This window comes from Myotis daubentonii, chromosome 3 (assembly GCF_963259705.1).
Source record: "Myotis daubentonii chromosome 3, mMyoDau2.1, whole genome shotgun sequence".
Classification (NCBI taxonomy): Eukaryota; Metazoa; Chordata; class Mammalia; order Chiroptera; family Vespertilionidae; genus Myotis; species Myotis daubentonii.
Window position 1 is genome coordinate 122135298 of NC_081842.1, and position 26875 is coordinate 122162172.

General features: G+C 45.1%; 1 protein-coding gene across 2 annotated transcripts; it reads left to right on the forward strand.

Moving 5' to 3' along the window:
* The first annotated feature begins 3651 nt into the window (after positions 1–3651).
* IRF4 (interferon regulatory factor 4) lies at positions 3652–24882 on the forward strand. Of its 2 annotated transcripts, none has more exons than XM_059688401.1 (9): positions 3652–3788; positions 5103–5380; positions 6655–6841; positions 7647–7735; positions 8613–8754; positions 11216–11323; positions 13736–14089; positions 16840–16952; positions 19041–24882. In XM_059688401.1, exons 2-9 carry the CDS (start codon positions 5162–5164, stop codon positions 19182–19184), a joined length of 1356 nt encoding a protein of 451 aa, XP_059544384.1. In that variant the 5' UTR covers positions 3652–3788; positions 5103–5161; the 3' UTR covers positions 19185–24882. The 2 variants fall into 2 exon arrangements, with proteins under 2 accessions (XP_059544384.1, XP_059544383.1); XM_059688400.1 differs by having other exon boundaries at positions 8610–8754; positions 19041–24880.
* Positions 24883–26875: the final 1993 nt, after the last annotated feature.

Below are 26875 nucleotides of genomic sequence, written 5' to 3' on the forward strand. Positions count from 1 at the left end.
TGACAGGGGGAGCTCCCCAACCCCCTGATGGGCCCTGCTCTGTGCGTGACAGGGGGGAGCTCCCCAACCCCCTGATTGACCCTGCTCTGTGCGTGACAGGGTACAGAGCCACAACCCCCCTGATGGGCCCTGCTCTGTGCGTGACAGGGGGTGGTACCACAGCCTCCCCATCAACCCTGCCTTGAGTGTGACAGGGGGCGGTGCCCCAACCCCCGAATCGGCCCTACCCTGAGCATGACTGAGGGTGGCATTGCAACCTCCCAATCCGCCCTGCTCTGTGCATGACAGGGGGTGGCGCCCCATCTCCCCAATCGGCCCTGCTCTGAGCCTAACCAGGGGCTGCACCTAGGGATTGGGCCTGCCCTCTGCCACCCAGGAGCAGGCCTATACCAGCAGGTCGTTATCTCCCGAGGGGTCCCAGACTGTGAGAGGGCACAGGCTGGGCTGAGGGAACCCCCTCCCCCCCAAGTGGACAAATTTTTGTGCACCAGGCCTCTAGTTATATAATAATATAATACCATATAGTTTGTACTACTATAGCACACTAGTACTTATTATACAGGTACTATGTTACTATAGTATAGTAATATGTTGTATAATACATAGTACATGTTACAATCCACATAATAATATCCTATATAATAAAAGGCTAATATGCAAATCAACCAGTCACTATGACATGCACTGACCACCAGAGGGCAGACACTCAACGCAAGAGCTGCCCCCTGGTGGTAGTGCACTCCCACAGGGGGAGTGCTGCTCAGCCAGAAGTCCAGAAGCCAGGCTCACAGCTGGCAAGTGCATCAGCAATGGCAGGGGGCCTCTCCCGCCTCTGCAGCAGTGCTAAGGGTGTCTGACTGACGACAGTTGGACATCCCCTGAGGGATCCTGGACTGCAAGAGGGCACAGGCCAGGCTGAGGGCCCTCCCCGCCCCCATGCCACCCCCCAAGTGCAAGAATCTCGTGCACCAGGCTTCTAGTAATAATATAAGAATGGTATAGTAATTCCACCACAGGAGATGCCAGGGTCAGTGGTAATAATTGACATTGCATAGATATATAGCCAAAGAGCACTATGTTATGATCAGAATTTCCTTTGAACAAACCCTGTTGTTTATTTAAAGAGATATTTATATTATATGAACTACATCATAACAACAAAACATTTTTAGCATTTTCCTAATTTTTTTTTACAACTACTTGAAACAAGGATTAGCCTTTAATCTTTTTCAAGTATATAGTCACATTGATTTTTAACAAATTGTAGTCTCCCTGTCCTTTTAAAGAATGAATTAGTGAGAAAATAGTTTACCCCAAGTAAGGTTTTATCATTTATTTGTTGTATCTAGTATGGGTTTTTCTAAAATATTTTTCTTGCATGCTAATGTATAATTTTAAAAGATTAACTCTTAAAATATGAATTAAGTAAATTCAGCTTACAGTCTCTATGGTAAACGTGATTTGAAATGCAAATACTCCATAAATATTGGGCCCCATCTGCAACAGCAGTTCAACATATGGACAATTCACTGAAATAAGCAATCTCCTCACAGAATACGATCAGTCTGTTTCAGGTAGATATTCAGTTAACTGCCTTCCTATTTGTTTTCACTTTTTAACTAGTTGTGATATTTGAAGATAAATGTCTAGTCTTTTACTGAAGAAAACTTTGATTTTCTCAAGTGTATAGAGACGGGGTCAACTTTTACTGGTAAAAACTTTTGTCACTTTTGTTTTAATTATGAGTAGATAGAGAAGTCTTTGGTGAGCACGGCCAGTGAGTCCCTATTCGCTCCATCCAGGTCCCCAGTGATAACGAGGACATCAGAAGCTTTAGTGATTGAAATATAATATTGTTTGTACTCACATCACCATTAAAAAATCACCTATAGTAGGTCAATATGACAAAGAAGGAAACCAGAAGATGGCGTTGAAGATTAGCAATCACAAGAGGTAGCCTGGTAAGGTCTCAGAAAGTTTTATACAGTGTCTGTTGTTTTGAACTTGTAAAAGTGGATGGGTGGAAAAGTGCTGAAACTAACTAAACCCAAGCAGAGTGCACATGCATGAAAGTGTGAAAGCTCTAGTTTACCATGTTTGTGCTCAGCCATCTCCTTCTGCCTGTTGCTTGTGAGCACTTCGGGGTGGAAAAGAACAGTTCACTGACTACAGTGTAAGGCGGCACGATGGCAGCCTTCTGCGCCCTGTTTACTAAAATATCCCAAGTTCCCGGAATAGTTCCTCACAAGCAGTAGGTGCTCAAAACACATTTGCTGAATGAATGAATCTGTGACAGGATGAGAAAGGAAGAGCATGTTATGAACAGAATTTCCTTTGAGCAAACCCTGTTGTTTATTACAGAGACTCTGATCATGGAAAATTTACTTGGGTGAATAAAATATGTCATCCTGTTAATTTCTGAGAAAGTTCATTAGTGTTAGGAAAAGTGTGCCTAATCTACGTCTGCCTGCCTATTTTATTCTAGACCAGACTTAGTGTTTTCTTTGGGTAGGAGACACTCACCCATCATAGGAGATTAAAAGAAAAACTGAGAAGTAAGTGAAATCAAAAGCTTTCAAAATTTGCCAGTTGACCTGGGGTGATGGTGGTCTAAAATCATATAGAAACTGGTGATCTGACGGTTTACCTGAAATTGTAAGTCAATAAACATGCTCAGAGTATCAAAAATGCTGTGGTGAAAGTTTAGTGGACAGGTGTTCAGGCAATTAATTTCGATATTAAGAACATCGTGGAAAATTAAGTAAAATTATTCCTATTCTGGACATTTATACTCCACTACTAAGTTGCTTTCTACCAGGTTGAGGTTAAAACTATGTCATTTTTCAAATTTATTTATTTATTTGAGAGAGAGATTTGTTGTTCCACCTATTTATGCATTCATTGTAGATTCTTGTATGTGCCAGGATGGGGGATGGAACCTGCAACCTTAGGGATGACACTCGAACCAGCTGAGCAAAGACCTGAAGTCCAGAAGCAAATAAACACTTGGATACTTCACGATCCCTCTCTCAACTCTCATGCAGCCATAATTAAAACTTTGGGGGCTACGCATTGTCTATCATTTCAAACATGCAGACTGTATTTGAACCACAGTTTATAGCTCAGGGGATCTGGGCCGGTTCCCTTTTTCCTTTTTAATGAGTACGCCTGTCTCTAAACACCGCAGAGCAGAGGGGCAGAGTTCTCAAATACAGTGGCAGGGCCAAGGATGCCCCCACCCACCCACAGTTCTTCATCGCGGACAATTCCTCCGTCTTTGGTTACTCTGCAAGTGAAGTCCCCTTCGCACCAAATTCCCGCTACTACACGCCCCCCTCCCCCCCCCCCCCCCCCACTTCCCGCCCTAACCGCACTGCTGTCGTTTAGCTGTTATTAGTTATCGACTAGCCTCCTGCAGGTCCTGGAGTGAGGCGAGGTCCCATTTCGCGTCTTGCCCTTCGCAGGAAACCACCGCCAGTGAGGGTCCTCGAGGCGCGCGCTCCGACTTGTTGGCCTGCGCGGCGCGGGGCGGGATCCGAGGGCCCTGGCGTCCCCAGCCGGGTCGCCGCCGTCCCTCGCTCGCGGGCTCCCGGATCCCTCCAAGCCCTGCTCTCGGCTCGCAGCGCCCCCTCCCCGCCCCGGCGGGAGCAGTCGGCCTCGCCCCGCCCAGGCTCCGCCCCCAGCGCGGCTTTTAAGCTCTTAAAGTTCCTCTTTCGCACCTCGGAGTCTTAGTTTCACCACTTGAACTTGGAACCCACTGCTGCCCTCGGCTCCGAATCCAGGGCAAGGTAAGACCTGGGGTCGGGCAGGAGCACTAATGTGAGGCTAGCGGGACAGAGAACCTGGAGGGAGAGGCCAGAGCTCCCGGGGACCGCCCGGAGGACAGCGCCGGGGACCCCAGCTTCTGAGCCGGGAGAAAGCACGCTCCCCTTGAGGGAGTCCGATGCCCACCCGTGTGTTCCGGGCCCAAGGTTTTGTGCGGGCTCTGCGGAGGGACCCCGGCCACTGCCCGAGCGCCTCTGCTGGCTCTCCCTGCTCCCGTGTCCCCACTATTCTGTGGGTCCGCCCAGCGCGGGCCGGGGCGAGGTGCTGGCACGCGCTGGACCAGATGGGAGAGACTCTCAGGGCCTCAGGGGCGGTCGAGACGGGGCCGTCGAAGGCACTCGCACAGGGCAGCAGGCTTTCCTGCGGGGGACAGCCCCATCCTTCTGAGGCTCCTTCTGCTCGTTTGTTCGTAAGGGACCCGAACTCACCGCGACCTCCGGCGCGTGTTTCCCTGGCTGGTGGTGAAGGAGGAGGAGCTCCAAATTTGGGCACCGGGGCCTGCGCTCGGCTGCCTCAACCGGGCCCTCCTCGGCCTCTCGCCCTCCCTTGCACCCTCCCCACCTCCACCTCCGCCAGCCTCCAGGCCGGGCTGACACTTCCCGCGCGCCCAGGGAGTCTCCCGCTACTTGGCTGCGCTCCTCGCCAAGGGCCGGGCCACTGCTGTGTGTTGCCCCCAGGGCCCATTTGATCCTTACTCTCCAGCGAGGGCTCAGGGGCATTTGGGACAAAGAGCACGGGCGCCGGAGAAGGGAGGCCAGGGGACGCTGCTGGGTGCTGAGCATCTGGGACGCCCGGCAGCAGGCCGGCCTTCGCGCGCCACCCAGGGAGCGTGGAACCGGGAATGGGCAGGAGTGGAAACTGACAGTGAGGGGGAACGGGCTGATACTAGCTTCGGGTGGGCCAAGAGGAGCGGGACCGTCAGTGAGCGTCCAGCGGAGTGCGAAGAAGTGGGGCGGCTGGGTTTGGGAGTGTGAACGAAGGCTGGCGTGTGTGTATGGGCTGTGGGGTGCGAAACAAGAATGGAGAGTCTGAGGTGGAGTAGGAAGCAGACTCCGCGGAGGGTGCGCTCGGGAGGAGGCAGGCTTGTGCTGGCCAAGGGGACCAGCCCCGGCAGCTGAGGTGTCTTCTCTCTGGGACCTGTGATGACACCGACCTCATAGCGCGCGCCTTGCTGCCCCGGAGCCCCTGGGCCTCGTGGTCACTGCCACGGTGGTTTGGGATCTGTGCTCTGAGCGCTGTGCCGCGGTGCTTCAGGGAGGCTCTCCTCTCACCTGCAGCGCGGAGAGTGCAGGAGGCAGATCCTGGGCGCGAGAGCAGGACCGTCGGCGCGCTGGGCATGAACCTGGAGGGCGGTGGCAGCCGAGGCGGAGAGTTCGGCATGAGCTCTGTGAGCTGTGGCAACGGGAAACTCCGCCAGTGGCTGATCGACCAGATCGACAGCGGCAAGTACCCGGGGCTGGTGTGGGAGAACGAGGAGAAGAGCATCTTCCGCATCCCCTGGAAGCACGCGGGCAAGCAGGACTACAACCGCGAGGAGGACGCCGCCCTCTTCAAGGTTACACGCACGTGGGGAGCCCGCGGTCGGGATGGGGGGAGGGCCCCAGAGAGCCGACGGTCCCGAGCCCGGGCTCCTCGGTGAGCCCAGCCCCTGCGGGGTGCGCCCTGGCCCGCGGTTCAAAGAGGGAAGGGTAACCCACCGGGACCCACGAGACGAGGTGGTCGCAGCAGGGCGGGCGGCCCGGGAGCAACAGGTGTGGATGGGCCGAAGCCTCGGGAGAAGAGAAGTTTCAACTTCTCTAGTGATTTCACAAACGAGAGGGCCGGTCCGATTCTGAGCGTGTGGCTTGAGCAGCAAGCACTCAGGGAGTCAGAAGGCTCCAGCGGCAGGGAAGTACGGAGGCTCAGTCAGGGACGCCTGCCTTCCCAGGACAGTAGCTGGAGTGTTCTTGGCTGAATTTTTGTGGGTTTCTCTGTTTCCATCGGAGCCGCTTCCTGTACTCCTGGGTCTTTCCTTGCCTCCTCTAATCAACTTGTGCTTCTCTGTCTCTCTGTCTTTGTGAGCGCCCGTGGGTGTGCTGGTCACTCCCCCCCCCCCTCCAACCCCCCAGGAACTGTTTACATGTTTCACTATGTTTTGGCTATTTGTCTCTCTCCGATTTTTTTTTTTCTTTGATTCAATCCCTCTCTGGCACGGACACTCTCTGGTTCCATCTCTCTTTGGGCCCCTCCATCCCTATTTCTCCCTCTCTATTTCTCTGCCTGTTTGCCAGACTCCCTCTTTCCAAGTCTCTCTCTCTCTCTCTCTCTCTCCTCAACTGTTCTCTAGGTTTCTGTCTTTCTCTCTCTGCCTCTTCTCTCCCCACCCTCTTGGGTTCTCTCTTTCTCTTTCTCCTCCTCTAAATATTTCTCTTCTTCCAGGATCTTTGTTTTGGGCCCCTCTCTGGGTCTCCCTCTTGCTGCGTATGTGCATGTGGGTCCCTGTCAGGATTGTTTTCTCCTGGAGCAGTTACCCAGTGAGCTTTGCCTTAGGGCCCAGCCCCACCACCTGTGGGCTGCACAGGTAAAGGGGACTTCCTCAGGGAATTTGCTCTCAGAATACCTCAAACTGGCTGACAGCTCACCACATAGCTCTGTCCCTAGTTCCAATCAAACCCACTGCGGAAACTGGGTGAGCAGGTCCTTTTCCAGGGATCCTCCACATCTTACCCACCTGTCACAAATACTCAGAGAATGTTCCCACCACTTGTCTTCAAATTCCTTTGGAATTGCAATTTCCATTCTTTTAAAGAGACCTTGTATTTTAACTTTTCCCCTTTTCTTTCCCACCAGGCTTGGGCGCTATTTAAAGGAAAATTCCGAGAAGGCATTGACAAGCCAGACCCTCCCACGTGGAAGACACGTTTACGGTGTGCTTTGAACAAGAGCAATGACTTTGAGGAACTGGTTGAGAGGAGCCAGCTGGACATCTCAGACCCCTACAAAGTATACAGGATTGTTCCTGAGGGAGCCAAAAAAGGTGGGACTTCCTCGATCTGCGTCACAGGATATTGGCAGTTTGACACTTGTAGCATCTTAAGTTCATTCTGAAGCTCACTTTTCTATTTTTGTTTTCAATAGCTTGCTGGCCATCTGCCCCATGGCCAAGTCCAGCAGGTTCATTGTCTGAGTTCTCTGGGTCACTAATTGCAATCCTGCGGTTTTAGTGCAGGATACACTCTCACACTCCACGTCTACAACTGCGTGTGTGCATGTGTGTATTTTCCAGTTAGGTCTATTAAGTTATGGGCTAAATTTCCAAACAAGAAAATGGAGAACTTGTTCAAAGCTGTACTTATTAATTTTTCATGATTAACCTTTCACAGAAGGAAGCATTCATATATTCATATATTGCTACTATTTATATTAATAAAAATGTCAACTTTTAGGATACACTATGGTCAGCTGGGCTGCTTATTCAAATTCAGACTCCCTCTTTCCAACCTTCTGACAGTGTGTCAGAGTAGAGCCCAGGAGTCTGCATTGTAACACACCATACAGGTGACCTTTCTGCAGCACATTTTCCTGGTGGGGCCCTTTCTGTCACCAGTTGCCTTCACACACAGCAGGACCTTGTAGAAATCAGTTTAATGGAACGGTCAAACAATGGCCCAAGGGAATTTCTGGAAAATGTCTAATTTGTCAACAGTCTAATTAGTCAAATGTCTAATTTGTGCATTCTAGGAATTAAATCCTCAGATATCTTTTCTAAGATTTGATGTTTAGTTATGTCAGTTCCCTTTTTTTTTTACGTTGTGCCATTTCCCTTTTGCAAAAACATACAGGAGCAAAGCAGCTCGCCCTAGAGGACCCACAGATGACCATGAGCCACCCCTATGCCATGCCGACTCCTTATACCTCACTCCCAGCGCAGGTACCGTGGAGGTGCAGGGCTCTGGAAGGGAAGGCTGGGGAGAACACACAGAAAAAACATCATAAGCTTGTTTCTGTTATCAGTCAAACAGCTAAACAAAATCCCTAGGCATTGAATGAATGCCTCACTTTCTACAGTGAGCTCTCGGGGTTGGTTGGAAGGAGGGGAGGGCTGCATGTGTCTGCCTATTGGTGTAGACTTCCACTACCGATTCTGAAACCTTCTGGGAAACAGACCTATTGTGGAAGTTGATGGTTTTGGAAGTAGTACTTTATATCATGTGAAACCGCGGGGCAGCTGATCTCTTTAGACATTTCTGATGTGAATTACAGCTTTGTGGTCTTTACTTTGGTGGGGAAGAGAAGGCAAATTTCCTTACGGGACTTTTGGCACCAGGTTTAACCATATTATAGAGCTTTACATATGTCATTACTTTACATCACTGTCTCCATTATGCTTTCTTGATTCTTTATGGATAGTTTTCACCTAGTGCAGCAATTCTCAACCTGTGGGTCGCGACCCCTTTGGTGGTCGAACGACCCTTTCACAGGGGTTGCCTAAGACCATCCTGCATATCAGATATTTACATTACGATTCATAACAGTAGCAACATTACAGTTATGAAGTAGCAACAAAAATAATTTTATGGTTGGGTCACGACATGAGGAACTGTATTTAAAGGGCCAGAAGGTTGAGAACCACTGACCTAGTGTGATGAGCCATTTACTCTAAGGTCTTTCAGATGATAAAACAATTTGGCTGCCCACCAAATAAAAGATTGCCTGAGGAGTTGGGGAGGATATGAACGAATCTGCTTCCCTTTCCAATGCCCACGAACTGTTCTTTGCTGATCTGGTTGCTTTCATCTCTTTAGCAGGTCCATAACTACATGATGCCACCTCACGACCGAAGCTGGAGGGAGTACGTCCCTGACCAGCCCCACCCTGACATCCCTTATCAATGTCCTGTGACCTTTGGACCTCGAAGCCACCACTGGCAAGGCCCAGCTTGTGAAAATGGTGAGGACCGTGCTGGGGCAGGTTGCTGTGGCTGCCACTGACCCAGCAGAGTGCACCTGGCGAACGGGCCCTGGTCTCTCCTGCTCTGTCCTTCTGGGTGGACCACAACTCTCTCCCCTTATCAGAACGGCTGGGGAAGACATCACACATTGAATGAGGGTGTTCCCTCTCCTGTGGGATGGTAAGGTCCTAGGAGGAAGGATGCCAAAGGTTATAGATGCCTGGCCTACTGTGTGCCAGGACCTATGCTTACAACTACCTTATGAGAGATCTTATTTAAACATCATGGAGATGATGTCAGATAGCTAAAAACTGCTCCATTTTTTATAGAGGCAAGCCCACAGAATGTACTCTATGAAAGTGAAGGGCTGGGATTCAGTTTCAGATGTCAAACTGATTAGCATGTTTTTTAAATTACCTGTTCAAAAGGTTAATATTTTTTATCCTTGCCAAATAATCTTAGGCTTTACTTTTAACCCTCGGCGGGGGGGGGGGGGGGGGGGCGGGGGGGGGGAAAGAGTAGATTTTAGCAACCTTTCTTCCTGGATTGTCCCTTAATATTGACTGAAGGCCACAAAATTTTGCTAGTCTGTTTCTGTCTCCACATCTGTAAAATGGGTTTATTCCAGCTCTGCGCAGTCCCTCTCTCCACAGGGCCACCAGGAGATTATTGAGCTAGTATATTTCGCTTAAACAATGTTGTACCATTGTAGTTGCTCCTGGGATTAGAGGTGATAATAAGGGAATAAAGAAATAAGTAACATAACAGTCTCCACAGGGTGTGTAGTGCTGGTTTTGGATCCCAAAAGACTTTACTCATTCTGGATGAGCTGTAATTCCATGCCCGTAAGGTCCCCAGACATCAAGATGAGCTCTCTCAGCAGAAGCACTAGTTAAGTGAAGAGAAAATTTCATGTGATGTATTCAATACAGCAAACACAAGCTTTTAGAACTTTAAAAAAATTATTGGTTGATTTGAGAGATAGAGGAAGTGGGGGAGACAAAGAGAGAGTGAGAGAGAGAAACATTGATTTTGTTGATCCATTTATATATGCATTCATTGCCTGATTCTTGTATGTGCTCTGACCAGAAATGGAACCCACAACCTTGGTGTATTGGGATGACACTCTAACCAACTGAGCTATCTGGCCAGGACCAGGCTTTTAGAATTTTGCGTTAGCTATTTAAATAGAAATCTTGAAATGGATCAGCACACAGATTCTTTTGTATGTTCTGGAACTACTTGGTCAGTCCCTGTTTTTCTAGTCTGTTCAGACCTCTCGGTGAATGGCATTGAAGAAGTTTAAGATCTGTATTGAGTAGCATATTTACAGAAGAACTCAGAATTCCATTTTATTAGCTTTCAAGAATGACTTCGGCAAGGGTTGGTTTTCTAGTTCACAGTGGAAGATTAGCTAACATTAAACGGTCTCTGGAATTCAGGCCTATGTCCAGTGTATCAGGCTCTGTTGAATTAATAACTTCAGTAAGGAGACAATGCCCAGAGCTATGCAGAAAGGCAGGTAGGCAAGCATAGCTTGAAGCATTTGTTGACATTAAATAAAGTGCAGCTTCTAACTGGGCTCTTTGACGTGAGAACTCGTGTAGACCTGAGCTCACAGTTCTGCTGTGAACATGCTGTGTGAACAGGGCTAAATCAGTTCATCTCTCTGAGTCTCAGTTTCCCTGTTTATCAGTTATGGAGGGATGTGGTCAAAGGGTACAAACTCCCAATTATAAGATGAGTAAGTTCTGGGGATCTAATGTATAGCGAGGTGACTATTTAGCGATGCTGTATGATACTGAAAGTTGCTAAAAGAGCAGATCTTAAGTGTTCTCACCACACACACACACACACACACACACACACACACACACACACACAATGATAATTATGTGTGGTGATGAAGGTGATAACTAACAGAAAGAAAGAAGGAAAGAAGGAATGAAGAAAAAGAGAAGGGAAGGGAAGGGAAGGGAAGGGAAGGGAAGGGAAGGGAAGGGAAGGGAAGGGAAGGGGAGGGGAGGGGAGGGGAGGGGAGGGGAGGGGAGGGGAGGGGAGGGGAGGGGAGGGGAGGGGAGGAAAGGAGAGGAAAGGAAAGGAAAGGAAAGGAAAGGAAAGGAAAGGAAAGGAAAGGAAAGGAAAGGAAAGGAAAGGAAAGGAAAGGAAAGGAAAGGAAAGGAAAGGAAAGGAAAGGAAAGGAAAGGAAGAAAATGACTGCAGGAGAGTTCTGAGTTTCCTTCCAAAGCTGTGAAAGGCTCCTTCCTCCTTCACTTTAGTTTTTCCCATTGGACTTGAGCTTGTCTTGGCCTTTTGGGAGAGCCAGAGGTCAGCTCCAAAGGTCCCTGAAGCCCTTCCCTCCCAGGATTGGCGCACCCCCACCAGGGGCTAATAGTCACACCTCAGGAGAGGAGGCCTCCCTGTTTGTGTACAAACTCTGACTTTTATTTACAAATACAGGTTGCCAGGTGACAGGAACCTTTTATGCTTGTGCCCCGCCTGAGTCCCAGGCCCCTGGAATCCCCATTGAGCCAAGCATAAGGTCTGCCGAAGCCTTGGCCCTCTCAGGTGAGTGTGGCTTACGGTCTGGAGGCGCCCAAGGGAAGTTGGTGCCTACGGTGCTCACCTCACTTTTGGGTAGATTTGATGGGGAGGTTGGTGAGCACAGCCCATGGGCCCTCGTTTTCCTCCAGCTGGTGCCCGTATGTGTGTGGACACTCCTGACTCCCCACCTTGTGGGTGAGGAACATTAGAAAAGTTAGCACCAAAAAGCCAGTGTAGGATTCTGATGCAATTCTACGCGCTGGATGAGTCATTTTATGTTCTTCATTGGCATCTATCTGAATTTCCTAGAATATGCAAACACCCCGGTTTCATTTACCTGGCCCCTCTTCAGCTAACAGCGTCACAATGTAGTATACCTTCTTAGAAAAAAGCATCAGGGCTTCTCATCTTGAAAAGCTGATCATCCTTCCAGGTTTAGCCACAAACAGTGTTCTCATCAGCTTCCCGGGGACTCTAGTTCTGGCTGCTTGCCTTCATCACAGTTGCATGCATATTGAGGCCTTCCTCTGAACTGAGATATGTTTTGCAGAAAATATGGCTTAGATTTGATTTTCAAGGTTTCATTTCTAAAAGAGTCCTGGCACCTTGGAGATGCCACCTGTTTAAGGGAGGGACCTCAAAGTGTACTAACGATGTGGTGTGTGCATATTTATTTTTTAGGTAATGTGTTGCATTGTTTTAAAATGAGATTTTTTTTTACATTAAAAAATGTAAAGCTTAAGTTTCCAGGTTCTCCTCTGCTCCCCCTCGAGCTTTAAAAACCAGTGACAGAATCAGTTAAATTCTCAAGGTTTCAGAGAGACGAGTTATGGGCACCTTTCTCTCTGCAAGGGGAGCTGGAGTTTTTGTGACTTCACCCTTTTTGGTTCCAAAGTTCTGAATGAGGCTGCTGCCTTCTCCCTAGATGTCCCTAAATGATGGAGGAAGGCGATTTTCCAAGTAGAAGGGCTTGTGTTTGTTTTTAGAAACTTTCAAATGCTTTCTTAAGCGCCTACAACTTGTGTGGGTGCCTGAAGAGTAGGAAATAACAGGTATTTGTATCACTGTGACCTTGTGATTTTTGATGACATATAATGAAATGAAACCTACCCTGCAAGTCACCTCTAATGGCCAACGCCCACTCTCCTCAGGGTATGCTCTCCCAGCTCACTCTCCGCCAACGTTTACAACAGCAGAAATTGAAGTGGAGAATTGAGACATTACGTGGGTTAAGTCTCAAAACCTGACATTGAGGAATAGGAGGGTTTGTGGGTTTCTGTTTTTGGAATGCATAAGACAGATTTATTACTTGAGTGCATTTATTAGACAACTGCAATTATCATTCCTTTTAAACCCATACATTTGCACAAGGGTAGCTGATGCCTATCCACAAAGTCCTTGTGCTTCATTAAGGGGCCCTTTGCCATCCTAGGTTGGTCCTTTCAGTCTGCAGGTCATAAGTCAAAGAAAGTTCTGGAATCAGCAAAATTTTATAACTGAGTTCATCTTGTTTAATGTTTTAGAAAGCACCATTTTAGAATTATTTTCAAACTTAAATATGTAGCCTAGTGGGATTTCAGCAGACTTTACTCTGAGAACATTTGCCTTATTGAGCTCTTTCTTTCCACATCAATTAATTTTGTTTTACAAGTAGTACATATGCTGTGAAAAAAACTAATTTAAAAATCAGAAAAGCAAAAATGAAAAATAAACATAACATTCTCAGTACCCAGAGATCAACATTGTTAACTTAGTGTTTAGCCTTCCTGAAACTTCAGTGTGTGTGTGTGTGTGTGTGTGTGTGTGTGTGTGTGTTAACCTAATGGCATCATATTGATATTTTAGGGTAGTTTCAGATGGGTGGATATATTTGCCCCCTCCCCCCGCCGCCCCAAAATGTCATTATACTCTCTTTGCCAGTAGAAATTAAACTTGGATTTTATTTTCTCCAAAATCAAAACTGATTGTTATGCCTAAAGATTAATTTTTGTTCAGTGGTACATGACTTAGTGTTTTAGACATCACCATTACAGAGAGAGAGAGAGAGAGAGAGAGAGAGAGAGAGAGAGAGAGAGGAAGCTCTTTACTGTGGTGCTCTCTAAAAATAGTCAAACCTACTTTTTTGAAAATTAATGAAAGTTATGCTCCCTCAATCCCCAAAAAATCCCCCCTCACATAAATGGGGGAAATGCAGAGTTAGACAACATCCAATTGACTTGTGGGCCTTTTCTATCATCTCACTGTGAATCTCCAGGAGTGAGAGAAAGGCACACAGATCTCAGACTTCCTAGACACTGGAACTTTTTACTTTCTATGGAGTATGTTGGGCAGCAGTGTCCCACCAAATACTGTACTTTGGATGGTAGTTTGGCATCATGAGGGGTGTGCACTGCTCTTGGTCCCTTAGCACTGACCCCAAATGCTCTGTGTTTGCAGACTGCCGACTCCACATCTGCTTGTATTACCGGGAAGTCCTGGTGAAAGAGTTGACCACGGCCAGCCCCGAAGGCTGTCGGATCTCCCACGGGCACACCTATGATGCCAGTAACCTGGACCAAGTCCTCTTCCCCTACCCAGAGGACAATGGTCAGAGGAAAAACATCGAGAAACTGCTAAGTCACTTGGAAAGGGGTGTGGTCCTCTGGATGGCCCCTGATGGGCTCTATGCCAAAAGACTGTGCCAGAGCAGGATCTACTGGGACGGGCCCTTGGCATTGTGCAGTGACCGGCCCAACAAGCTGGAGAGAGATCAGACCTGCAAGCTGTTTGACACACAGCAGTTCTTATCAGGTAATGTACCTCATTATCGGTTAGAATGCAGCACCTCAACCCTGTGAGCCTACAGAGGGAGAATAAGGTGGTGCTGGCCTGTCTGCCGCAGTGGTCAAAAACAGCAGGCCACTCGCCCAGGCAGAGGTCTCCTTCTGTTAATCCTGATCCCAGAAGAGGTTTCTTGTTTAGTTCACATCTCACCTCTCCTTTTACCACCAGCTCCTTTCCATCAGCAGAAGGGTATGAAGAGGAGAGTGATTGCTCAGGGGGATGTGGTTCAGGCTCATGGTTTGAAATTCTGGAATTCAACAAGTAGTCACCTAGTAACAAGGTTCTTGGTTTATTGGCAGTATAATCTGAGCAGGCACATCTGTGGATATTTCAGCTCTTTGAAAGTTCGTAGGAAAAATGTAACTGTGAGAAGTATATTGGTGACATTCTTGGTTATGAGATGTGCAGATGGGACCAAGGATAGTGTGTTGAACTGATTTTGAAGGGAAATTATAAGAAGGCTTTGAGCTTCTTCTATATATGTATGTCTCAAATCATATTTTCCAGAACCAGGAAGTTTTGTTTTCCTAGTTTTGATTTCATGACAATTAAGTTAGCTCTGGGCTGGCTTTTGTGAAACTGCTGGCCAAGTTATTACCGAAGTTTCAACTGAAGTGTTCATGTGGCCATCTATATGGACGCTGCCTCTTTGGGAGGGAGAAAGCTATTGTAACCTGCACTAATTACCAATTCTTTCTCTACCTTGCCCTAACCAATTTTTTTTAAAAGTGCCTCCTTTGGAAACACCTGTGTCTTCGGGTTTTCTTGTGCCCCTCCTTTCCCTGAACGTTCCTCTTAAGTCAGTCCATTTGCAATAAAAACGTTCTGGCACATTAACCGTTGCTCAACTTTTTAGGTTTAACTTGCCCAAATTCGCTTAGGCTCATTCAAATTCTCTTTCGGTGCTGAAACAAGTATTTCGCTAGATGACTAACCCTGCCACAGAGGTGTGACAGGAAGAGGGAGCACTGTGTCAGGTTCCCTAAGGCAGCACCTTGGGTGACAGACCACCTGCTTCTGAACAACCCTTCCTAACTGAGCTGCAGCACTGTGAGGATTCTTTCTGTCCAGAGCCCAGCATGGTGATCATGGTGGAGTCCTGAGAGTGGGGTCTGAATGCACCCACTGGGTTTGATCTCCTCCAAGACTGTGGGTCCTGGTCTCTTTGGATCTAAAAGCTACCATAGGGCTAGGCTTTCATTAAGGCACCCAGGGAAATGGCTCTTCTCTGAGTTTCTCTCACGAGGCATCTTGTAGGAAGGTAGAGGCCTCTCATTCTAACGAGGCAGTAAGTTCCTCTTTGAGTCACAGTGAACTGAGAGGTGGATGCAGGCAACAAGTGGCAGGTATGACGTTCCAGCTGTCAGCATCCTCGGCTGCAAATTCACTTGCCTAGAATTTGGTGTTTATCTGTGAGCAAGGATTAACCTGTTTGTTTGTTTTTTTCCCTTCTTCCAGAGCTGTGCTTTCTGTCCACAGCAAGCTTTTACCTGGAAGTGTTCACTGAGGTGCAGGGAGGAGCCTATAGTCACAAGCCAAGTAGACCAGCTTCTGCACAATCACAGGGCACCTTCAGGCCAAGGAGGCAGGACTATACCAATGTGCCATCCTAATGAGCTTGTGGAGGCGTAATCTTCGGCCTCTGTGGTGTAAATGCCTTTTATACATCCTAAGTTGGTGAGGTTTCATTTGAATTCTGGAAGAAAAAAACAAGCAGGAAGTCAGTCCAGTGAGTTAGCTAGAATCTGCTCTTCCGTTGAAGAGAGCAATGGAAATCTTTGCTATCTACCCATTCAGGATTTGCAGGCTGCCAGGGACAGCCCCAGAGGCACTGCCAGGGTGTGGATCTGATAAAGATGCAAAGGTGCTGTTCTACAGAAGTCACGGCAGAGACTGTCAGCGCCCTTCTTTGACAGAAGGGACATTTGAGTCTAGTGGAAAGAACAGGAGCAACTAGAGGCATGAGAGTTACCTTGAATGTGGGTGACATGTTCACCGCCAGAGGCTGAACACATCTTTCCAACAGTGTTCTGTTCTCCATTCTGCATCCTTAGGGTAGGTGGAAGCCCCTAGTCTTCATGGCTACCCTTCCCATCTCAGACCATCGTCTGTCCCAGAAAGCAGGCGAAAAATCTTCTGTAGTCACACAGTTTGGGCCTTGTGCCACGTGGGATGCCACTGCCCAGAACTGGGCTCAGTCTCCAGGATGGTGACAGACCTTGTCTGTGGTACCCAAGTCACACAGAGTCCCGGGTGACAGACAATGGATTGTATCAGCAGCTTTGAGAGGAGGTTTTTAAAGTAATCCTGAAAGTAGTCAGAAAATTCTGATTGTTTTAAAAGAAAACTTATTCTTTGTATAAATTATTCTTTTGGCTCCACATAGCTATATTTCTCTTCCTTTTTCTTCTCCTTCACTCCTTTCTGCTACCTTTTGCATCCTCATGGGTTCAGTACCTCAAAGCAAGGTTCTTAACCTCCAAGCCTTATTCCCATGAAGAATCAAGTGAGACCTGCACCCTCTCAGGAAAGCACAAATAGGAACAGGTACATGCAATTTTGCATCTGGGCTAAAAGCCCCTCTTAGAGAAGTGAAGAGTACTCATTCCTGTTTTAGTCTTAAGAATCAACATGGAGCTTTTGCTGCCTGTTTTAACCTGGTGTGCTCAATGATGAGGGTTTCTGAGCATTCTTTTTTTCTTATGGGGTTTCTTCAGAACTGCAAGCATTTGCTCACCATGGCCGTCCGCTGCCAAGATTCCAGGTAACTCTGTGCTTTGGGGAAGAGTTTCCGGATCCCCAAAGACAAAGGAAACTCATTACTGCTCACGTGAGTATTTAGTCACATTTAAATGATTGTTTCCCTACTTTTCACCAAGGACAGGGGTCTATTTAGAGAAGTCTCAAATGAAAAGTAAACAGGGAGGGAGGGCTGTAACTCAGTGAATGTGCAGGAGAGCAGCCTCGAGACTGCGTCCTGTTTCCAGTCTTGGAAATCCACTCCTCAAAAAGGAAGCTAACTTCCAACCATTTCATTTGTCTCCTCTTTTTTATTTTTCAAGGAAATTGTCATAGTTCCATTTTATAAGGATTTAAAAGGATTGATGCTAAAAGTTGTCCTTTAAAATTCTTCAGTTTAATATTGCAATCAAAATGCTGTCTGATATTTATTTGATGGAGTTTTCCCCAAATGTGTATTTTGTAGCGCCTTCAAATATTTCCCAAATCCTTTTATTTCTGGATTTTTGTTTTTTAAAAATTATAATTATTGGAAACAAGAGCCAAATGATATTTGGAGGAATACAGGGAGATCAGACCATTGCAATATCCTGAGGCCGAATTTAAGATGGGTTCAACTGTGGCAAGTAAACACCTGTTTCATAAAAAACAAAGAAAAAGAGGTTTATATTGATAACATTTAGCATTAATTTGCCACAGAAAAGAGTTTTGAATACCTAGGACTTTTGAATTTGAAAATTTTGCATTGCATCTCTATATACCTTCAAGAGTTATTAATGGGCCCAAATAATAAACAGCGAAGGTAAAAAATGATACCAAATAATATAAAAATTCAGCTCATATTTTAGTTCTGATAATGTTTCTCATTAAAAACTGAAATAAAACACTATCCTAATCTTAAACATGCAGTCCCCCTTCTTGATTGTTAAATGAAAAACAAAACAACCAATAAAATATAATCCTATGGACTTCAGATGTTTCTCAAGAATCCTCGCCAATGATTGATATAATTACTGATATAATCTTGTAAACAACTGGAATTGTTAAATGACGAACTAAACTGGGATTGATAAATAACATTTAAGAAGTTGGTAATGAACTCCCACATCAACCTGACTCTAAGGGTTTTGGATGTATTAGCTTTCCTATAATTAGGCAAGGAAGGGCTCTCCATGCGAAGACCCCTGAAGTCACCTTGTACCCCGTGGTGCCACCAAGGACTGAGGGGTGGGGGTGGGGGGTGCCCAGGAGATCCTATTCCTTTTATTATGGATTTAAGTTATTTTCGGTTCTTCATATGAGTATGCTTAATTTCTGTATATCAAATAACATAAAGGCTCAATTTAATAGCACCATTGACTGAAAGCACTTGGTGTTTTTAGATGCTGTAAATTTAGGAAAAGCTGAAAATTAAATTTTAATATCGAATGCAATAACACTAATAGACAAATTGGATTAATTTGGGAACAAGTAAATGTTCCCACAATAGCAATTTTGTTGATAATGTTGCTTCTTTTTCTTTTCTCTTTAGTTAAGAAACACAGATGGTCTAGGTCAGTGGTCGGCAAACTGCGGCTTGCGAGCCACATGCAGTTCTTTGGTCCCTTGAGTGTGGCTCTTCCACAAAATACCACGTGCAGGCGCGCATGTGCAGTGCGACTGAAACATCGTGACCCATACGCAGAAGTCTGTATTTTGTGGAAGAGCCACACTTAAGGGGCCAAAGAGCCGCCTATGGCTCACGAGCCGCAGTTTGCCAACCACTGGTCTAGGTCATCCTGGAATTGTAAGACTGTTCAGGATGATCCCCTTCATCCTTGTCATAGTGGCCTAAATTCACTAAATATGACCTCCAATTTCCTTTTAATTTGGTCATTTTACCTGACTTGTTGCAGTCTCAGTTAAATGTAAATTTCTAATGACAGATTATTTAAAAGTATCATCTTTACCTTCAATTGAAACCCATAATTAAATAGATTCTGTTTGGAGCTTGATGTATGAAAGATGAACAAAAATTGGTTCTTCAAAAGGCCCCAAGTATAAAATTTTTTATGTTATAACCCCTAATTTAGACTTGACTTTATTACACTCTTACATATATTGAGTTATTTAATGGTGAGCCAATTACAGGATGTTAAAAAGAATATCTTAGTAATGTCTTCTTCAAACCTTTTTAAAGGTTGAACCTCTACTGGCCAGACAGCTCTATTATTTCGCTCAGCAAAACAGTGGACACTTCCTAAGGGGCTATGATTTACCTGAACACATGAGCAGTCCAGAGGATTATCACAGATCCATTCGCCACTCCTCCATTCAAGAATGAGAAACGTCCAGTGATTCTGCTTCATTATAAATATCTGACTTTGACCGCACAGCTGATTGAACCCCCCTCGTTTTGTTTTGTTTTTGTTTTTTGACGACACTTGAGAAGAATCTCAGCAGGAATATGTGTAGAAAATCAGCTCCATCTGATTGACAGACAAGCTTATTCCAAAATAACGGATGGTGGTCTTGAGGGTCTCCCGTAGATTGCCAACATTGGTGATAACTGTGAAATCAACCAAAGGGTGTGTTTACAGTCGCTGAAATGCTATATTTTATTTGATGGGGATTATTTCTTGCAGACTGAGAAAACCTGTGTTTCAGTGTTGACCACTAATAGAGTGATGAAAGCACTTAAGTGTTGTATTATTTCTCAGGGAAGTAAAATCTAAATTTGAGGCTACTCTGCTCACAAAAGAAACAAATTAATACATGTAGGAGATATTCCTGCTGTGTAGAAAATGCTTGCTTATAGAAAGAAAGGAGTCTTTGACTGAGGTTGGGCCACAGTGCCTCCAGCTTTTGGGTGGCCCATCTCCCCAGTTGGCCTGGGTCTCACCCCAGGTAGCCCCGATGCCCTGCCATTTTTTCTGCCCTGTTTGCTTCCCTCTCAGGTGCCCCTGGAAGCCAGTTGGTAGACTCGGTTACTAACTTCTTGAGCCAAAAAGCATTAGGACTACCCTGAGTGGTACATTTTTTTATCCTTATAAAACTGCTACATAACATTATATATGTTTTAGGTGTACAGCATTGTAATTTGACATCTGTATGCACTACAAAGTGAGTGATCACCCCGAAAATTTAGTTATCATGTTTCACCACACAATTGAAACCCTTCATCCAACTCAAGCCCCCCCAACACCTTTCCTCTCTGGTAACCACCAATCTGTTCTCTGAATCTGTGAGTTTGTTTTTGTTTGGTTTTGTTTATTTGGTTGTTTTTGTTTTTAGATTCCACATATGAATGAAATGATATGGTATTTGTTAATCCCCCTCTGACTTATTTCACTTAGCATAATACCTTCAAGGTCCATTCATGTTATAGTGCATGGCAAAATTTTAGCTTTTATCTTTTTTATGGCTAAACAATATACCACATCTTCTTTTTCCATTTGTCCACTGATGGATACTTAGGCTGTTTCCATTTCTTGGCTGTTGTAAATGCTGCAGTGAACATAGGGACCATGTGTTTTTCAAATTAGTGTTTTTTGTATTTTTCAGATAAATACCCAGAAGTGGAATTGCTGGGTTATATGGTAGTTCTATTCTTAATTTTTTGAGGAATCTCCATAGTACTTTCCATAGTGGCAGCACCAACTTACATTCCCACCAAAAGTGTACAAGGCTTCCCTTTTCTCTAAATTCTCTGCGGCATTTTTTATGGTCTTCTTGATAATAGCCATTCTAACAGAAGTGAGGTGATATCTCATTGTGATTTTGTTTTGTATTTCCCTAATAATTAATGATGAACATCTTTTCACATGCCTGTTGGTCATCTGTATGCCTCCGTTGGAAAAAAATGTCTATTCAGATTATCTGCCCATTTTTAAAATCTGGTTGCTTGTTTTTATGTTTTTGTAGTGTATGAGTTCTTTATATATTTTGGCTATTAACCCCTTGTCAGATATATGATTTGCAAACATCTTCTCCCATTTAGTAAGTTGCCTTTTCGTTTTAATGGTGGTTTCCTTTCACTGTGCAGAAGCTTTGTAGTTAGATGTAATCAATTTGTTTATTTTTCCTTTTGTTTCCCTTGCCTTTAGATTCAGATCCACTTGGGTACTACATTTTTACCTGTCCTACAATCTAGTAGTGATTGATTATGATTCTTTTGTCCTTAGTCGTATTCTGTAGAAATTATTGCTTAAATTGTTTTTTCCTAAAGAAGAAAAAAAATCCACAATCCAAGTACTAAAGCTATATTTTGGAAACTCAGTGACATTTCCCCTCTTATCCTCTTTGTTTTGTTTGGCTATCAGCGAGTTATCCATGACAACACTAAGAGAAGGAGCCAGTGCTTTTTGATTTGGTGAACTCTGTTAGGAAAGATGATGACGGAATTTCACGGGTTGCATAACTGCAGACTCAGTGGGCTGTTTTTGCTTATTTTGTATATTATATGCTTCCTCATGCCAATAATGGTTTGACATGTTCATCATTAATTATTAGGGAAATACAAAACTGGGCTTTTCCAAAATACATCTTTTTATAGAATCACTAAGATATCCACTTGCTTACATAAGCCTGACTACTTGTTTGTTTTTGAAAAAGTACAGATATTTAAACATCCAATGTTTTGATCAAACTATAAAACAATTGCTGTTACTTTCAGGCTCAACAAAAGAGTTGGTCGTTTTCAAATACATGCCACTCTTGCTCTAATCTATACTTTTTATCATTCAACAAACAATGCACCTACTTTGCGCACTCACTGTGTGCTCCTTTAATGCAGCCATACAGGTTTACCTCATTCCCTTAAAAGCTCTGCTGTAGACTCCACTGCAACACAGTTAGTAAGCCCCAGGTGTTTTGCAAGCCAGTCCCGATGAATACCTGTGGGCAGCAGATTGCGTTTCCCGTGAACTGCGGTGATTTATACATCTTATAGATGCTAAGTGTTTGGGGTATATTATCCTCTGCGGTAAATGAAGATTTTACAAACACCACTGTGACCCAGGCCTGAGTGGGGCCCTCCTCCCCGTGAGCAGTGAACCCCACACTTTGAGAGGCTCTGTGGGATCTGCCCGGGGGCTGTAGCTTCTTAATTTTCCAAGTAGATCCTTAGTTTCAATCACTTGTGAGAATTATTTTCTTCTTCTTTTTATCTCCTTTAAAAAATACTAATCTGCTTTAACACAGGAGTTACGTTTTCTGGAAAATGCTGTTGGTTTAGGCCACTTCTCTCCTCTCCCATTAATAAACTCTACTACGCTGAGTGTATTTTCAAGGGATCCAGAGTATGGCTAGTGAATGAACCAGTTACAAAATATTCAGGGTGAAGACTCCTAACAGTTGGCAGAGGACTTTGGAAAGGAATGCCTCCTTCCCTGACTTGATAAAATGGGATTAGCAAACCAGAACAAACTAGTTTGTTGTCAATGAAAGATGCTGTAAAAGAGTTTAGGCACTTGGGCTGCATCCCTGGCTAGTGTTGCACAGTGATTAGAGCATGGGTCTGCATACCTAAGGATCTCAGGTTTGATTCCTGATCAAGGGCACTTACCTGGGTTGCAGGTACATCCCTGGCCTGGTCAGGACGTGTATAGGAGGAAACCAATCAACGTTCCTCTCTCACATAGATGTTTCTCTCCCCCCTTTCTTTCTTTCTCTTTCCCCCACTCCTCCTCCCTTCCACTCTCTAAAAATTAATGGAAAAATATCCTCAGGAGAGGAGTAACAAAACAACAAAAACAAAATTTTAGCTTGCAGCAAAAAATATTTGTTTCACAGGTGTATTTTCTTGGCCTACTTCTTATTCTTAGAATTTAGTTAAACTGTAGGCAGTAGTTGATGTTTTCTGGAAAGCTTTAGAGAACAAGGTGACCAACTCATTTCAAATGAAAAACTTGAGTCTGAGACAAAACAGGACAGTTAGTCACCCTCTGGAGAACCCAGCAAGACCATTGTGTTTGAGCCAGGAAGAGACTGCTCCACTGGGAGAGAACATTTAAAATCCTAAGTGGGACGAGCGAGCAGCATGACCATGTGGTTATCACCTGAGCATAGGGCTGTCAGGTTTGTGTTCAGAGAAAGGTGTGCACTGGGCTGAGGCATGAATAGGTTTTCTTCCCAATCACTACATAGAGGCCCCAGAGCAGGACCAGCTCTGGGAATCTTAGGCAGGGTCTGGTATGGGCTCTGTCTGAGAAGCTGAGCTGTGGGTGGGTAGGCATTGAGAGGCAAGGATCACTCCCACATCAGGGAAGGTCAAAAACTATTTTAGGGCATCAGCTAATTTTTTAGTAAAATGCAGACACAGTTCAAATCCCCTTTCATTCCTCTTTGATCACATTTCTTCCCTTTCTCCACTGGTGAGCATTTTTCTGAAAGCTGTGAGCTTCCCTAGGGCTATATTTCTATTATATATCTCCCTAAGTTGTTTTTAGCTGACAGATTTATGGCACACCTAATGCAACATTTAAATAGATGAGTAAATGTTGCATTGGGGCTGTTCTGCCACCTAGACTGTTCTGCAGCTTGCTTTTCTCACACCCCTGTCTTTGAGATCGATCCGTGTTGATGCAGGAGGATCTCATTCATTGTTTAACTGTTGTTGAATAGCTTGTCCACATGAATGTAGTGAAGGTCAAATTTCCTGGCCTTTATTTTCATTGCTTTAAGGAAAGCAAATATATGAAGGGTGGCTGAAGTGGAGGAGAAGAGAGGAAATGTGGAAGAGAGAAGAAAGGCCAGCAGACCAATCCACCTCCATATAAACTCATATATTGCTTTAGACTATTTGGGATAGAAGGGACCTCATAGGTAGAGGGGTTCACTCTTCTGCACCCCTGATTTAAGGGTGGATAAGACCAGGCGGTTCCATAGATTCAGCGCAGTGCTGTGCCGGTTCGGTCTTGTCACCAAGCATCCTAGGCAGGGGTGTCTTGAGAACAAGGCTGATCATTCCGTGGACAATGGTTGTACATAATCGTGCCATAAATGTTAATGTAAATTGCTTTTTAACACAGATTTATATTTGTGATAATCTGATGTTTTAAGTAGTTGATAAATAAAGACATTTTTAAAAATAATGTTATGGGCCATGTATGTTATTAAACACTCATCTTGATAGCTATTTATTTATTTATTTATTTATTTATTCTTTATTTAGTTTTATTAATTTCAGAGAGGAAGGGAGAGGGGGAGAGAGAGATGGAAACATCAATGATGAGAAAGAATCATTGATCGGCTATCTTCTGCATGTCCCCTACTGGGGATCAAACCCGCAACCTGGGCATGTGCCCTTGACCAGAATGGAACAAGGGACCTTTTAGTCTACAGGCTGGCGCTCTATCCATTGAACCAAACCGGCTAGGGCTTGATAGCTTTTTAAATACTTTCTCCTTCTGGTGCATTTTTTTTTAGCAAGGTTGCTTTAGCAGCCTGCTTCCTTCCTGGTTGTCATATGTGTCCTTAAAATCAGATTTTTAAAAATTGCTTAAAAAAATACAAAACTTGTCCTAGTGTTGGGCAGCTCCTCCAGCCCAGGATACACATCTGAGGAGAGTGTAACCATCCTTCCTTTTCTCTCCCTCTTCTCCTTTAGCAGGTCTAGTGGACCCAAGGAAATCTATACCACAACTCTTTGATTTTGTCCTTGTTGTTAAAGGAGAGAATAAAGGGGAGAGGACATAGGTTAACTAGTACCCTGAATGTGAAATGTAATATAGAACTGTGTGTGGAAAAAGGCACACGCCTGAGATGGAGCCCCTTGTGGCCTCTGGTGTCCCTCTGTCTGCTGGTAACTCATCTCTGTGCAGCCAGCAAGGGGTCTACCTTTCTCAGTCTATGTATTGCTCTGTCTCATAGGAGACCCAGCCCTTCAGCCCTATCAAGTGCTGAATAGTTTGTGGGAACACCAGAGAGAGGCTGCAGCTAAAGAATGCTCTGAGCTGTTAGAAATGTTTGTAGTTTGCAACTAGGAGCCCCAGAATATTAGATTCGAATACTTTTGAATTTGCTAAGTGCTAACTAAATAGAAATAATGGGGAAATAAAGGATCATAGTGCTTTAGGGGCTCTATCTGCTCAGCAAGTATACATAAGCAAGTCTTTTCAAGTAATATAGAAACTTTGCATACTAAAGAGTTTCAAAGCGATTTTTAGCTCTTCGACATGTCCTTAAGTAATTTTACACCTCCCTCAGGTATCAGTGTTTACAAACTTTTCTTCATACAGAGTTAAAGTTTGACAGTATTGGGTTCAATTTCCTTAAAACACGTATTACCTTGATGAAAAAAATACTTTTCTTTCTTTTTTCTTTTTTGGTTAATCCTCACCCGAGGATATTTTTCCATTGCTTTTTAGAGAGAGTGGAAAGGAGGAAGAGAGACAGAGAGAGAAGCATCAATGTGAGAGAGACACATCAATTGGTTGCCTCCCACATGTACCCAACCAGGGCCAGCAACTGAGGTAAGTGCCCTTGAATGGAATCAAACCTGGGACCCTTCAGTCTGAGGGCCAACACTCTATTTACTGAGTCAAACCAACTAGGGCAAGAAATAGGTTTCTATAAAGTGCACTGGCAATGCTACCTATGCCACAAACATGATCTCTCTGAAAAGAAATTCCAGGAGTCATACTATCTCATCTTAGGACAAGCTATACCTAAATTAACCCAGCTAGCTAGCTATCTTCTGAGTCAGTGGAGAATTGTAAATCCCAGGGCGTCATAGGTACTTGGAAAACCAGGTACTTCTTCGGGGAAGCCCTACCCCCGCCAGGCTGACCACACCTGGGCAGATAGCTGTCCTGAGATACATCCTCGAAAGGCAAGAGCCCCAGAATATTAGATTAGAATACTTTTGAATTTGCTAAATGGTAACTAAATAGAAATAACGGGAAAATAAAGGATCATACTGCTTTGGGGGCTCTCTCTGCTCAGCAAGTATGGATGGACTTGAGTCAGTATATGTAGCAAGGCTTTTCAAGTAATATATCTTCCTCTCTCCCTTCTCCCTTCACCACCCTCCTGGCATGCTGCTGTCAGCAGGGTGGCCTCCACCATCGTACTTAGACCATCTGTCGGCATGATCTACTGTAAAGTTAATTTTATCCTAGCACTTGAGTGAATGGTCAAAAGTTTGGAATCTGAGGTTCCAATTATAGACACTTTATTATCCATAAAACCCATTGTTTCTCTGCTATGGGTAACTTACAACTCATTTTTTCTCCTTTCCCCACAGGCTGTGGCATAACAGTGGCTTTAAGAGAATCACCTCAGTAAACAGAACATCTTTGCCTCTTATTTCCTCTCTTCCTGGGTCAGGTTTCCATAATACTTTATCTGGAGGAAGATCACAGGCATCTGAGACCTCTCCCTTCATTCTTACTGCCCCGTCGCTGATTTCCCTCTCGGGCCCCTCTGAGCTGTTGCAGTGTCCAGTGGCCCTCTTCTCTCTCTGAGGACTTCTGCCGCTCTCCGACCACCTGGCGAACACCCTCTCCTCCACCAGGTCTTAGCTATGCCTTCTTCCTGGAAGCATTTCTTCACCTCCCACGCTAGGTCAGGGAGCTTCCTCATTTGTACCTTCTGTGAAGGATAATACTGAAAAGATGTCCCCCACCGTGGGCACCCTCTTTGCTTACGTCCAAGCAGCCAGTACACTGGTGTTCTTTGGGTCAGGGCAGAAAGAGCACAGCCTGCTCTCTGCTCCTGTCGATCATCTTCCAAAGACACTGGTTCTCAAGGGAAAACAGAGGACTCATGGATCCAGGAATTTAAGGAAGATAAACCCTTCCACTCCTCTGGCCGCCCAGCTCAGACTGGGGACAGATGCGCAGAGCTCAGGAAAGAGAAGAAATGAGTGTGTAGACTTCAGCTGCTCCCTGGTAAAGGAGAGCTATGCTCTGCCTCCCGGAAAGAGCCTGTGAGTTGCCAGGGATGGAAAACTTGTGGAAAGAACAGTGAGGAAGCAGAGGTTATGGAGGGCAGCCAGGATAGCTGAAGGATAGCTCCATGGTAACCTGCATT